This window comes from Neolamprologus multifasciatus, chromosome 4 (assembly GCF_963576455.1).
Source record: "Neolamprologus multifasciatus chromosome 4, fNeoMul1.2, whole genome shotgun sequence".
Classification (NCBI taxonomy): Eukaryota; Metazoa; Chordata; class Actinopteri; order Cichliformes; family Cichlidae; genus Neolamprologus; species Neolamprologus multifasciatus.
Genome location: NC_140442.1, coordinates 13,439,906 through 13,453,782, shown reverse-complemented (window position 1 = coordinate 13,453,782; position 13,877 = coordinate 13,439,906). Strand labels below are relative to the sequence as shown.

General features: G+C 41.4%; 1 protein-coding gene across 1 annotated transcript; it reads left to right on the top strand.

The window, feature by feature from the left end:
* Positions 1–11,099: 11,099 nt before the first annotated feature.
* Positions 11,100–13,663, top strand: socs3a (suppressor of cytokine signaling 3a). The gene is made up of 2 exons (XM_085156192.1): positions 11,100–11,286; positions 11,790–13,663. The coding sequence occupies exon 2, from the start codon at positions 11,922–11,924 to the stop codon at positions 12,537–12,539; it is 618 nt and encodes a 205-aa protein (XP_085012318.1). The 5' UTR covers positions 11,100–11,286; positions 11,790–11,921; the 3' UTR covers positions 12,540–13,663.
* The last annotated feature ends 214 nt before the right edge of the window (positions 13,664–13,877 follow it).

The window sequence follows — 13,877 nt, the reverse complement described above, 5'->3', positions numbered from 1 at the left end:
TCAGCTGCAAAAACACAAGTTAAACAAATCAATCCCATCTAAATATTTGCAGGAAATGCTAAATTGTCCTCACGCATACGAGCTGTTTCTGAGTACACGGATTGATAAAGTTACATCTAAATTGTTTCTTCTCGGGCTTTAAAACATTTTATGAAGCGCCTTGAGGCGACATTTGTTGTGATTTGGCGCTATATAAATAAAATTGAATTGAATTGAATTGAACATTTCGACTATCTACTTTAATTAAAGTTGAAATGTGTTTATCTGAACTGAAAACACAAAAAACAGAAGTTCTGTGATCTGTGGAAGATTAAAACCTTGTTGCTTTTTTTCCTTTCAAACAAGCGATGTCTAAAATCAAGGCTAAATAAAACTGTGCTTATTTGTTTGATATTTTCCTCTGGGCCATTGCCTGCAGTGTTTTGTGAAAACATGGGTACAAATTATGCAACAATTTCTTCCAGATGTGCGCTGAAGACAAAAAAACACAAAAATGACAGCAAGAGATTTGTAGCCCTGAATTCCTGCGTTGCACCAATGCATTCTGTTATTAAGTGCATTAGTGTATAATCAAAGTGGTTGGTAAATGGTCCCTGATCATCTTTGCATAGCCGCATTCAAGTAATATTTTGCACCCGTGCTGCGAAACAGGGTGATTTTTGAGAATTGCAGAGCCAGAGCGAGGAGGTGATCGTGACTGATGGGAAATGAGAGGCACGCTGCCACTGAAAGAACAAAAAAGAGTGAAAAACTGAAGGTGTGGTGGTTGCGAAGCGGCGGCAGAAGCAGGGAAGTCTTTGTTTTTTTGTTTTTTTTATTTCTGCACTCTTCGTCGCTTCTCGCATGTCTCACTCGAAGCCTGGTTAAGCAGAAACGTGAAAGGACGGTGACCTCGTGCGTCTTCTTTTTGGTGGTTGACGTTGGAGTGTGCGTGACAAAACTAAAGGTGATATTTTCTTCATTAGGAGTGGAGAAAGGAGTGGACGGGCTGTACTGAAAGAAGATCCCGGGAACAAACTGTATCCACAAATATTATTCAAAGCCAAATATTCTTAAAAAAACAAACAACTAAAGCACGGTATAAATGGCATGGCTCAGTATGACATAGCCGACCTTTGTGCGCTGAAACACACACCGCTCGGCTGTGCTGTCACTTTAGGCTTGCTTGGTGGATTCACTTCTCTGTGGTTAAGCTGAGGAAGGAGGGGGAAGGTCTGGGCCTACTGCAGCTCTTATAGGCCAGGGAGAAGGATCCTCCGTCTTCTCAAGTAAGTGGAGACATGTGAGACCAGTAAGGCTCCAATTAGGCCCAGACTATTTCCCAGAAGCACTGGAATCCTCCCCCTGCCTCTCAGCCCACCTCGGTGGGAAAAGGGTGCACCCCACGGTGTCCGGACCTGACCTCAGCTGGCACGAAATGGGCCTTCTCTCGTGGTGGTTCATGCAAGCAAAGAATGTTACACATAGAAAGGCATGCGCATACAAACACTGTGTCACGCAAAGAGAGATGCAACACAGCCTTGTGGATGTTTTCACCCAAACCCATCCACAGCTGCACCGCATTTGCTCCGACTGCTCTCTTGGGCCTCAGGTTTGCATAAAATTACCAAGTCAACCCAAAACAGAAGAGTGTTGTTTGTCTGGGATTTTTTTTAAGCTGATCTAGTAAGTCTAAAAGTCATCATTCATGTTAAGCAGCATTGCTCTTCTACAATGGGAAGAACCTGATCTCAAATGGCTAAAAAGAAAAAAAAAATCATGCTTGAGCAAACACAAATACACACAGAGACAAAGCACGACACAGACAGGCTGGAGCCGTTTGCAGGTGGCAATTAAGCATGTTTTCAAATGCAGGATTGTGCAGCATTCAAGGTGCATGTACACTTTAGGTGCTGTGCTGACACATGTGTTGGTGGTTTCCTGGAAGAAAAGATCCTGCTCAGATCACTTTAGCAACCTCTCTGGTAAAGGACAATGAATATAACCTCAGGGCAGGATTTCTGAGAAAGGGAGTTAAAAGGAAGAGACAACAAAGACAAGACTCCCCCACACACAACCCCCCCCCTCACACACACACACACACACACACCCTCAACTGTCTCTCCTGCCTGACATACCCCTATAACTATGCAAACAGCATATTTACTGTGCAGTGAGTTGTGCATAAGCTAGCTGTTGGGAGCACTGTTTAAAACAAGTGATGGTCAACAGCAGGAAAACATAGCTTGCATGGAACAAAAATACAGTTCACTTTCAAAGTGTTTGTGCGTGCGTTTTTTATCTCAAGCATGCAATTGTGTACGTTTGAAAAGTTTCCTGCACACAAAAATCTCAGAAAACGTCTAACTAACGTCTAACGCCAACTGAAGGAGATCTGCGTTCCAGCTTAAGATACGTGACAAAAAACCCTTCTAATGAAATCAAAACAGCAGATATGTTCGCTTAAAATCGTTTGTGACCCTCTTCCTTCCTAACAGCTGCTTATTTTCCCTGAACAATATAGTTTTTCCCATACATTTTAAGGACGTCCTCTTTATCGCTGACATAGTGACCTAGTTGTGAGAGTTTGGAGGAAATAAAAAGTGCTCACAAACAGGTTCCTCTTAACAATCAACAAGCTGACAATGTCAGTGGTAGATTTATGATTTAGTTGTAAAGATCACAAAAGGAGGCGTAACTGATTAGTACCTGTAAGGAAGGTATGCTGATTGCAGTTACCGGCATTGTAGCTGAGAAATGAGACAGCCACTTGTCTTTACACACAGTTGTGATATAGTGGAGTAATTGAGGTTACACTCCTGTTCATGTCATAACAAAAACATCTCTAACTTATGTTTTGGTAACGAGTTCATCTACATATGAATTCTTTTCTTTGTAACTGGTAGCTCTGGATATAATTATACAGAGCGTTAAAGTGAACGCAAAACTTGCGCTGGAGCCATTTTTTTCCATTTCAGCTCTGCGTTGGGGTTTGCTGCTCTCCTCGCCTGTCGGTATACAGAGCAGACTCTTGTCAAAGGGCTTGGCCTTTGTATCAGTGGGCTTTCTGCAACGTATCACAGCCATTCAGCATCCTTTAGTGTTCAAGCACGGACTAATGGTTGTGACTGTTTCTTTTCTTTTTTTTTCTTGAAAGCTTTCACATTTTCACATAAACTGAAACAGAGAGCAGAGGTGAGCAGCAAAGCCGCATCAGAGACTCAACACGACAGTGGGCTTAGCGTGGGCTTACAATTCTTGTGTGACGGAGGGGTTGGTTTTAATTTTGTGATTGACTTTTTTGAGTGTAAACTTTCATATATGCTTCCAGGGCAAAACAGAGAGCAGAGGAGAGCAGCAAAGCAGCGTTAGAAACTCTCGGCATAAAGTTTTACTCAGTATGAGTTAACAATGGTGGCATGGTTGAAATTGGATTACTGTTATTATTATTATCCATGCACCAACCAGTTTGTTACCCACCTGGAAACATTCACATCAGCAGCCAGTTTAGAATCGCCAGTTAACCTAACATGCATGTATTTGGACTGTACCCATAGAGCAGGGCATCTAACATGCTGACGCTCAGAGGCTCTCATTCTGGAGTATCCTTGGGCGACACACAGAACTATGAGTTGACCCTGGTGCATATATCAGAGTGCAAATGTTAACCAGTGCTAAGAGTGGTGCTTTGAGTGCTCAGCTGAGTAGGAGTAATACTTGCTAACACACAGCAATGGAGTAATGGAGAGGAGGAAAAAAAGACAGAAGGTTGTTTGTTTCAGTGGGAAAACAGGAATTTATGAAATTTTCTGCACATTCGTTGAACTGTGGGTGGATCTAATTCTGGGAAACTGAATATTTGTGTGAGTATGTGCGTGCACTGAGAAAGAGAAGCACATTGTTTTTCTTCCCTACGAGTTTTGTGTCCAAATGAAATCTCCTGTAGATTACCTCATGTCGATTGAAGCGTATTGTATAATTTGCAGCCACAGGACTTCGAAGAACCTGAGATTAGAACTTCAGGAAACTGGGATAAGCTGGAGTAATTTCTGGAACCGGCAGATTGTTTGTTTACATGCAAGCGTATGTTTTGGAACAGGCTGTACCTTCCTTCCAAGATTTTTAGTTAAGAACAGGAAAATGAGGGGAAAGGAGGCGGTGGTTTGGAACAAGTCCAGAAGAATTTCCTGTCTATAGGGAGTGCCCGACTAGAAGAGGACAAAAGGAAATGCCTTGCAGAAAGAGAACGGGAAAGGTCTGGCGGTTGCAAAGCACTTTTCTGAACTCAGGGCCGGTTAACACTTGTTCTTTTTTGTGATTAATGTCTTTGCTAATGAGTCAAATGTTGCTGTATTTTAGGCACAGAGCCAGCGTAAAAAGTCCTTCTTTGTAAAATATGTAATCACAAAACATATCTGAAATACGCAGGAAAGGCCATGCAGACAGGGCCTCCCTCTGTTAGGGCCTCTTGGAAACACTGAGCTGCTGTTTTCGGAGGCCGCAAACCTCAAAGTGTAGGAGTTGCATTTCTCTGATGCAGGGCAGCAAAAAACAGGATTATCGAGAAAACAGAACTGCAAAAGGAGAAGAAATGCATCTGTCCTGAGCTGTTGATTTATGACACACAAGGAAACAAACACTAGCAGATGATGATGGAGAAGATGAAAGAACGTTCCTCTAACACTAAAAGAGAGTCAGACAGGAGCACACCTGCGCTAGGAACAATAGGCTCCATTCAATCCAGCGAATGACATTTAGTCCATTTATAGTCTCATGATATGACTTCATTGTGTCTGCGGAGATCACGTGCAAGGTCAATGAGGTCTCACAGATATACGGAAATGTTTACAGATTCAGAGAATAGTTGGGATCAAAGCTTTCCTGCGTGTGACTGATATATCCCGAGAAGTATCCTCACATATCTGAGTCGGATCTTTTAGATTGTCCGGAATGACGTCAGTGAGTGCAAAATCCTCATTTGAGGTGAGGTTGATCTACAGTTTGAGACTATATTCCAGGTTAATCCCCTTTGATCCACTGAAATGTCCCTGTCCCGTCCCTAGTCCATATCACAAGGATCCATCAGCACTTTTATCTCAACAGTAACCGCAAAACCTGTGTGTGAGCGTTGCACATATACCGAATAAATCCTTCCGGAAATATCGTGCTTACTGGCAAAGCATGGGATCAAATTACTACTACTGCGTTATAGAGGAAGTTTGCATTTCTGTGTTTGCATGTTGGTGCATTTGGATGAGCCCTACATCATTCTAGCATCTGCATATAATAAATATCTGCATGCACGTGTGCGTGTGTTCCTTGAAGACAAGGGCGATCATGTGTGTTTTGGCAGCACGTCCCCTCAGTTGAGTGCATTTAAACAAGGTGTTCTCGGTTAACAGTATCCCTCAGCCAACCTGCTATTATGGCGCAGACAGATTTATTACCAGCTGCCTGAATGACATCAGCCAGCTATTTCTGGGATTTGTGGGAATCAAAGTCCATTTTGAAGATCCCGATTATGTCATTAGCTCCCTCTGTCCCCAAGCATTCGATACTGATAAAAGAATGGTGGCGGCAGAGGCAGATGAGCCAAGATAGGCGGACAACGTCACATCAATCATATTATCTGCACTGATCTGAATGTTTTGAGGCAACCCATCACATCTGGACACCGGCCATTTCAAGGAACGCGCCACGTGTGCATTCTTCAGAGACAGCTCGTGGTCTGTGCATGGTTGTATGCCCTAACATACTTATGCAGTGGTCAAGGAGGTGCAGATTGTGAAACCCAATGTGATGTTTTTGTTTTGTTTTTTTCAGGTTGTGTATTAGCTGTACATCACTCATGCATTAAGTTATCTGAATGAAATCAGTGGAAAACACAGTTATTCTCCCAGAGCTGAGAGCTGGATGATTTATACGACTCAATATGTTGCCACCGCCTGACTTAACATAATGACAAAAACTGATATCTAAAAACCCAAATTTTTCATTTCATGGTGTGGTTGTGTGCCAGACTTTTAGGCCACTAAAAAGAAAAGTGCTCTTGTTGCATTCTGGTTTTTAGATGGATTAAGCAAACAAAATAGAATGGGTTCATTAGTGAACTTTACAGGCATTGGTACACAGAGTTTGTTACTTTTGGACAGAGCCAGGAATTTCATTATGTAGCCGCATATTCAGGGGCTGCTACTCAAACTAAGTCCTGGCCAGAAATAAATAAGGATATTTCCCAAAATATTGAAACTATTCTTTAACAATAAATACACTTTTTTGCATTAGATTCGGCATGTTTGGCCTGTTATTGTTTGAAGTGAAGAATGGGATGTACTGGTATGGAGAAAGCTTCACTTGTACCTACAAAAAACATCCAACCCGAAGCCGCTTTCTGTGGAAAATTATGTGGATCTAGGCGACAACTCTTGATGCCATTTGTTCCTTTTCTTTCCTTTTCTTCCTTAATTTTGACAGTAATCAGAGTGAATGAATCACACAATCGCAGAGCCAACTCTTCCTGAATCAATTTTCGCTTATTATGCACGTCAGTGTCAGAAAAAGCCACTAATCCCAGGGGGTCTAAGATTTGTATGACTTATATGATTTAAAGATGTCAGGACTCTTGTAGGAGCTCCATCTTTACTGGAAATTTTCTAAAATGAGTATTTGCATATTTCAGATTGAACTGAAACAGATCACCTGAAACACTCAGTTTATTTAAATCCAGGTTGAAGACTCACCTATTCTCAGCTGCATTTGAATAAAGCACCAAATCCACACTTTTAAGCTTAAATTTCAAAACTTATATTTTAACTACTGATTTCATCTACTGTTCTGATTTTATCTACTGTTTTTTTTAATCAATTTTAAATCATGCTTTTTATTGTTTTTGTTTTTTAATGTCTCTGTAAAGCACTTTGAATCACCTTGTTGTTGAATTGTGCTATATAAATAAACTTGCCTTGCCTTGCCTTGCCTTGAACTGATCACAACAGCACTCCTCCCTTTGTCTCACGGCGATGGTAGATAAGAAAACAAACCCGCGTCTGGAAAAATGAGGCCAACAGTGAACATGCAAATGCAAGTATATTCCTCTTCCTCATCTAGAAGGAAGAAGAATAATTGGCATTTATACGGAAATGGACCATAGTGTGTTGTAATGTAAATATTGCAACACTGCTTGGACTGAATAAGTTTGCTGGTCGTTTGCTTGCAGTCGTTAATTGAAAATAATTTATTCATGAAGCTTTCCCAGCAATTTAATAAGCCTAACATTAACACTTTGTCCAGAGACAATAATCTATGCACTGGGTGCATAACATGATTAAAGAGTTTTGTTTATCTCCCATGGTAGTGCTGTCAAACATTGCAATGATAGTTTTAGTGTGAAGAGTAAATTAATAGCGCTATGTTCTGCTTTTAGCTCTTCCCAGAAGGCAGCTATGACATTTATAAATAGACACCATGTGATACTAAGCGAGGAATGCTGCCTGTGCCAAAACGTGACACCCAATGTCGGTGCCAGCTTTCACAACTTTACAGATCACCAAGTGGGAATCAACCATTTATAAAAAAAAAACAAAAACACTGCACGTTTAATCACCCGTGCACAGAGAAATACAGTAAACTATGTACTGGCAGTATGCATATTAAATAAAAGAGAAAAAAATCTGCACAGTCTGATTGTCTGCGAGCTTTGAATGGATGGTGTGTTTTCATTTTTGGAATTTTATTTTGAATTTTTTTCTTTTTCCTGAAAAAAAAAACAACGTTTTACTTCTCATGTAGTATCGTCAGTTCTCATTAAGAGGAAAGAGTGAATATTAATAAGAAAGCACTCGTCTCTGTCAAAATACAGGAACACTTCTGCAACAGAAGAGTTGCGCAATCAGAGTGATGAATGGTATTCGTAGTGCGCATGAACAGAACATCCCCAAGTGTTTCCCGGACTAACCTCGTATGTCGTGAAAGACAACTCTACAATGGTTACAGTAAACACAAAATTCATGGATATGTTTTCATCAACATATACAAGGACATATACATTTGAAGCAGAAGAAGAAGAAGAAGCAGAAGAGTAGCTTGTGAAAAACAGTGTTGCCATCGGCGTTTTTGTGGCATTCTCAGCTGCGGTGGTCATGCATAAGACTTCCCATAATTTACAGAAGCACAAAGAACGACATTGATAGCGACACTGTAAGAAAGACACTGAAAAAGTTACCAGGAAATCATTACTGAATGATTGGTAATAACACAGAAGTTGCCTTGCCCAATCAAAAAAAGGAAGTTTTACAGTAATTTAGCTCCAAATGGCGGTAAGTGGACAAATAGAAACAGGGGAAATAGGCAGGTAGAGACACAAAGTGCCATTGTTCATTCATCATAAAGACTAACACATTTTAGACTGACAGGCATACCAGGAATCTACCATATTATCTTAGTTCATCAGTGTCTAGCGGTTCTACGGGAACTTTTCAGGATTACCTTTTACAGTCCTTCCTTTCGTGAAATACAATGTCTGTGTAAGTTAGCGCATTAGGGAATAACGATTTTATTCTGGCTCTTCTGTGTATAATAGGATTTTAAAAGGAAAAAACAAAAGAAAAACACTGTTACCAGTATTGTTGACTCAACTGGAATTCAGGATCAGTGCATTCAGCTGTGCAAACACAAAAATAAAAAAATAAAAAATACAAATTGCAGTGTTTTTCAAAAGGTCTTCCTCTCAAGTGAAACTCTGCTTAACCAAGCAGCTCCAAAATATTTTGTTGAATAATATTTTTTTGCTTTTCGCCGCCCTTTCCAGTTGATAGGTCTGCTATTTTGCCCTCATACCCAGTGGGTTTACGGGAACCACGAGCTAGGGTAAATTTCCGAGTCAGTCTGGGAAAACCTAAACAGCTGTCTCTTTTTTTCTCCCTAACCAGTGGTTTATAGCTAAAAGCTAGCATCTGCTGCCATGTGATGCCTTGTCTAATCCACTTAGAACTAATTCTAAGAAGAACCACACAGAAAATTTGGTTGTTGTTGATGTATTTGTTTGTCAGTAGACAGCGCTCATGCATTTGAACCTTTAAATATGAACAAATGCTCATTTTTGGTGTAGTATTTTCATTCGCTAAGACTACTATAAATATAAGCCAGGGAATGGCACACACACATGCACACACACACACACACTTAGCCTAAAAAACCAAATGTGTCATTGCCAAACCTTCCAGCCACAGATGTTTAACCGGAGTCCCACAGTGTGCTAGAGCAAAAGGGAAGAAAGCTGCCTCAGCTACAGGTCACTTGGTTTGCCTGCCACCTTGACTGACAAATGTATGCACAGCCTCAGTTTATTGTAATCGACCTGTAAAATTACAGTACACACATTAAACAGCCAAGTCAGCATCCCATAATAGTGTGCATAATTGTTCCTGTTGAGCACTGGGGAGGCAGGTTCTTTTTCCCAGCTTCAGTCAGCTTACTAGTTCATTTTTGTTCCAGTCATTCCTAGTATGGACCCTGGGGAGCCTTTGAATACCAAATTGATGCTTTACATTGATGACATCATAGTTTTTCTGGAAACAAGCACACTGTTACAGGGCTATCCTAGTGATCCCCTCCCATCCTGCTTGCCTGTATTAGACAGCACCTGACTCATCTCTGTGGACACAGCTGGTCTTTAACAAAGGCCATCAGGCACTCTGGGGTCACTCTGTTTCCCTCAAGCTCCCCCTCTTGTCCTGAAGTTTGTTAAAAAAAAAAAACAGAGAAAAATTTGGGGTTTTTTCTCTTTATTTCTATGGATTCCAGTTTGTGTTAAGAAATGTCAAATTTCTGTACGATTCCATGGCCCTGCCTAATAGATCTCAGCATTAATGATTAAGCTGGACAGAGATCCTGACATGAAAAAACAGCCTGGGGTTAATCTACAGCAGAACAACCAGCTGAAGCTGAAGGTCATAGCTGAATCAACAGGGAACAAGATGAGGTGGACAGTGTGAGCACTGTATCAGTCACAATTTACCAAAGATAGGCATTTCCACAACTGAACAACTGACTTCTGGTGAATTAAAAAAAAAAGTCCTTGTTTAACAGTTCTACAAACTGGCTTATAACACTCATTCAAAGTGTCTCTAAAAACATATTTTAAACATTTATTTTATAATCTGCCTTTACACCCGTTTTTATTCATGTGTACCCACCGAAAAGGGGGCAAATAAACAATTGCAAAGGCACCTTTTCAGCTGAAAAACAGCAGCACAGTCTCTGTAGAAGAGAAGCATGATGTAATGGCTCATATTAATGAGGGTATACCTCTGCTCCAGACCCTACTTGGACATATACAGTCAGGAAAATTGGTAAAATGGTATTAATACTTGTATAAAGACAGCTTAACATAGGACTTAAACTGCTCTAATGTCCAACATTATACAGACTATGCAGGTGTAGCTTCAAGACATAATAAATACCTTACAAATGATCACCGTGTCACATTAAAGCATATCAAGGTTTATAAGAGAGCGCTCAAATATCTCAGGGCGCTCATTAAAAGTGCACAAACGCAAACGGGAAAACTGTTAAAACATCTGACGACAAGAAGTAAACAATAACCCGCTGCCCTTGGAAACCAGCTGTTGCCGGTTGAGAAATAAAATCAAGTTTCCCAAAATCTGTCGCCCTCTATGGGAAGGCAGCGATGAGCATTCAACCCTCTGTTACTATGAATTTCTCAGAAACCGATTGCACAAAGCGTGGCAGCTGAATCATTACCTCACGCTAATCACTAAAAGAGGAAGAGGAACTTTTAATAGGAAAAAAATGACTACATAGCCAAATATAGATTCATGGTCATCGTCAATAAGCATCGAGGCTCGAAATCTACAATGAAGTTAAAAGTTTGCGTGAACAAAGACACAGAGGTGCAGGAGGAGTGCTTGGAACTCCTCGCTAACTTCATTTGGAGGAACATCAGCGGGGGGAGGGGGGGCAGTGCGCTTCTCATAGCAGGAATCCTTTAAAAAAAATAAACACACGCTTCCTGTCAATCTGCCAGGAGAGCAGCTTTACTGGAAGTGAGGGGGCGGGGTCTCAAGACTCAGCCTCGTCTGTATAAAAGGTTCCCTGCTCTCTGAGAGGCGCACTCAGCTTGTTACGCACAGAGACGGCTCTTTTCTAACCTGCCAAAAAGAAAAGGCAAGACAAAAAAAAAACTTTAAAGTTTTTTTCTCAAACACCCCAAAAGGAGGCAGGACAACTCACTATCCGAGCAAGCATTTGGATTTAACTTAAAAGAGCGACTTTGGAGAAACATCACAGGTACGGATCAGTCTCTTTTCTCATTTTTTGCACTCTCTCGCTGTAGCATAAAATCCTTATTATATAACCAGAATGTATAAGTGTATAATTCAAGTCAAGGGTGTTTAACTAACTGAGGCAAACTGTTTAGAGAAGCCGACCGTGGCATGTAAATTGCGCAATGAATATTATGCTGTCTTTACTGGAACTGACCGTGGTGCCTCAATCCCGAGGGCAGATTACACACACATACGCACATACACACTCATACACAAAGTTTCCCCGAAACGGCTGGAAGTTAGCTGAAGGATATTAGTCAAACAGGGAGAGCAGAGTAAGGCTGGGTAGCCCCAAAGTTTTAAACATGACATACAGTTATGGAAGGAAAAAAAAGTTTCCAGTAGTGCCTTTGGGAGTTTTATGGGTATTCAAGTTGAATTTGTAGTTAAAGTTTAAATCAGAATGTTAATGTCTGTGTCATGAAAACTGAGTTTTAACCCAAGCCTCTTCTTTCTTTTCTTCAGGTGTTTCACTCAGGCAAAGGCTGAAAACAGACCGCGTCTTGCCTACTCAAACAACCCTCTCCACCTCACCTCTTCTCTCGTCTGTGCGGCACCCGGTGCTCCTCAAGCTGCCAAGAAAGCGGGCATAGCGCCATGGTAACTCACAGCAAGTTTGACTCCGCGATGAGTAGCAGCCCCTTGGACTCCAAAATGCGGCTGTCTTACCATTACAAAACTTTCACCTCGAAAACTCAGTATCAGATGGTCCTGTCCACTTTTCAAAAGCTCCAGGAGAGTGGCTTCTACTGGAGCACCATCACTGGCAAGGAGGCCAATGCCATGCTGGCGTCCGAGAAAGTGGGCACGTTTCTGATCCGTGACAGCGCTGACCACCGACACCTTTTCACCCTCAGTGTCAAGACGGCCTCGGGCACCAAGAACCTTCGCATCCAATATGACTCAAACTCTTTTTACCTGCAAACTGACCCTAAGAACGTTCAGTCTGTTCCCCACTTTGACTGCGTTCTCAAGCTGGTTCATTTCTACATGGCTCAGAATAAAGGGAACATTCAAAGTGGGAATATCTACTACATTTACTGCAGTGGGCAGAAGATCCCTCTGGAGCTCATCCGACCTCTCTCCTGCTGCATGTCCACTTTGCAGCACCTGTGCAGGAAAACCGTCAATGGACATTTGAACATTTCTTCCAAAAGAGACCAACTTCCTCATAATTTGAAGGACTTCCTCCAGGAGTATGACGCTCCTATCTAGTGGCATTTGACTGATCCCTGTGTTAAGAGTGTAATGGAAAAAACCTGGTTGGTTTCAGAGCACCTATACACAGTCGGGAGCTGCATTTGAGGAATAATGAAGCAGTAGAGTCGACAGAATCGAGCCCAGGACTGAGCTTGTGAAGGAGGACCACATGTGTACTGACAAGATGTGTGTTGTTCTTAAGAAAGACATTTAAAAAGACACTGGATTGAGGACCAATCCACAAAGAGGGCCAAGAGAGCGAGAGCACTGCTGTGATCTGGTGGCACGAAAGAGAGATAACACCGCTATCTTTGTCTGCCTCACTGATGACATGAAACTTAGTAAAAACCGAAGTGAGGTTCACAGCCAGCTGTCTACAGTGCAGTGACACATAGGTTCCCTCTGCCACCGCTGCTGCTGCTAACCAGTGTACTGTGAGGCTGTTTAGCTCACACATCAGCCTTAGAAAATGATCCACCAATTACAGCTGGACTGGCTTTGTTACTGGATGAGAATCTTGGATGTGTTAGCATCCTGGGATTTCCAGTGTTCGCTGGAAATCCACAGACGATAAATGGAAAAAGCCAGAGTACAAATAAATGGACACTGATTGGTTTTCTGGGTTTATTTGTGCAACAGCTTGTGTGGGATGTATAAAGAATGGAAAATGTGGACATTTATATTTTTGATTTAGAGAAAATGTTTACGCCAAATTTTGCCAGAACAAGACCACAGTTTGTTGGAAGGTCAACAAGACTGAATCCTCAGAGATTTTACTTGAGAAAGGAGCATCACTGCCAAGTTAAGCAAATACAAAGACACCCTTTTATTGGCTGAACGGTGTCTTAGTATTTGTGGCACAGGCAGGATCATTACTGCATTCAAATGAATGTCAACATCATTTTCCTTAAAACCATGAGCTAAAATGAAATGGTTGATCTTTTTTGTGTGTGTGCGCTTGTATGCGCCGTCTTTCATAAAGATGTATTTTTTGCCAGCCCAACCACTTGCTGGGGATGCTTGAAGATAATTGAGAAGTTTGACGAAGCAAGCAGACTGATACAACTTTGCACTTATTTATATGTGTACAAACGTTTCACTAATTTATAATAAAGAGTGATATTTTTTTCTAAAAACTGACATCTCATTGTTTTATTTTACTTTGCCTGTGTGTGGATGGGGAGTTGTGGTGGACACAAAGCTGACATGACATGCCTGGATCTTTAACTTAGGGTTACATACACATGTAGTTTAGTTTTCATGCCACATAATTCAGGTCACAAAATTTCTGCTCATGATTTCCACTTAGAGTTTACCAAGCGCCACCTTTAACCGAGATGGGAAACCACAGCT

What these genes read in the sequence shown, in the direction of transcription:
- socs3a (XM_085156192.1), top strand. Translation starts at nt 11,922, where the DNA reads ATGGTAACTCACAGCAAGTTTGACTCCGCGATGAGTAGCAGCCCCTTG.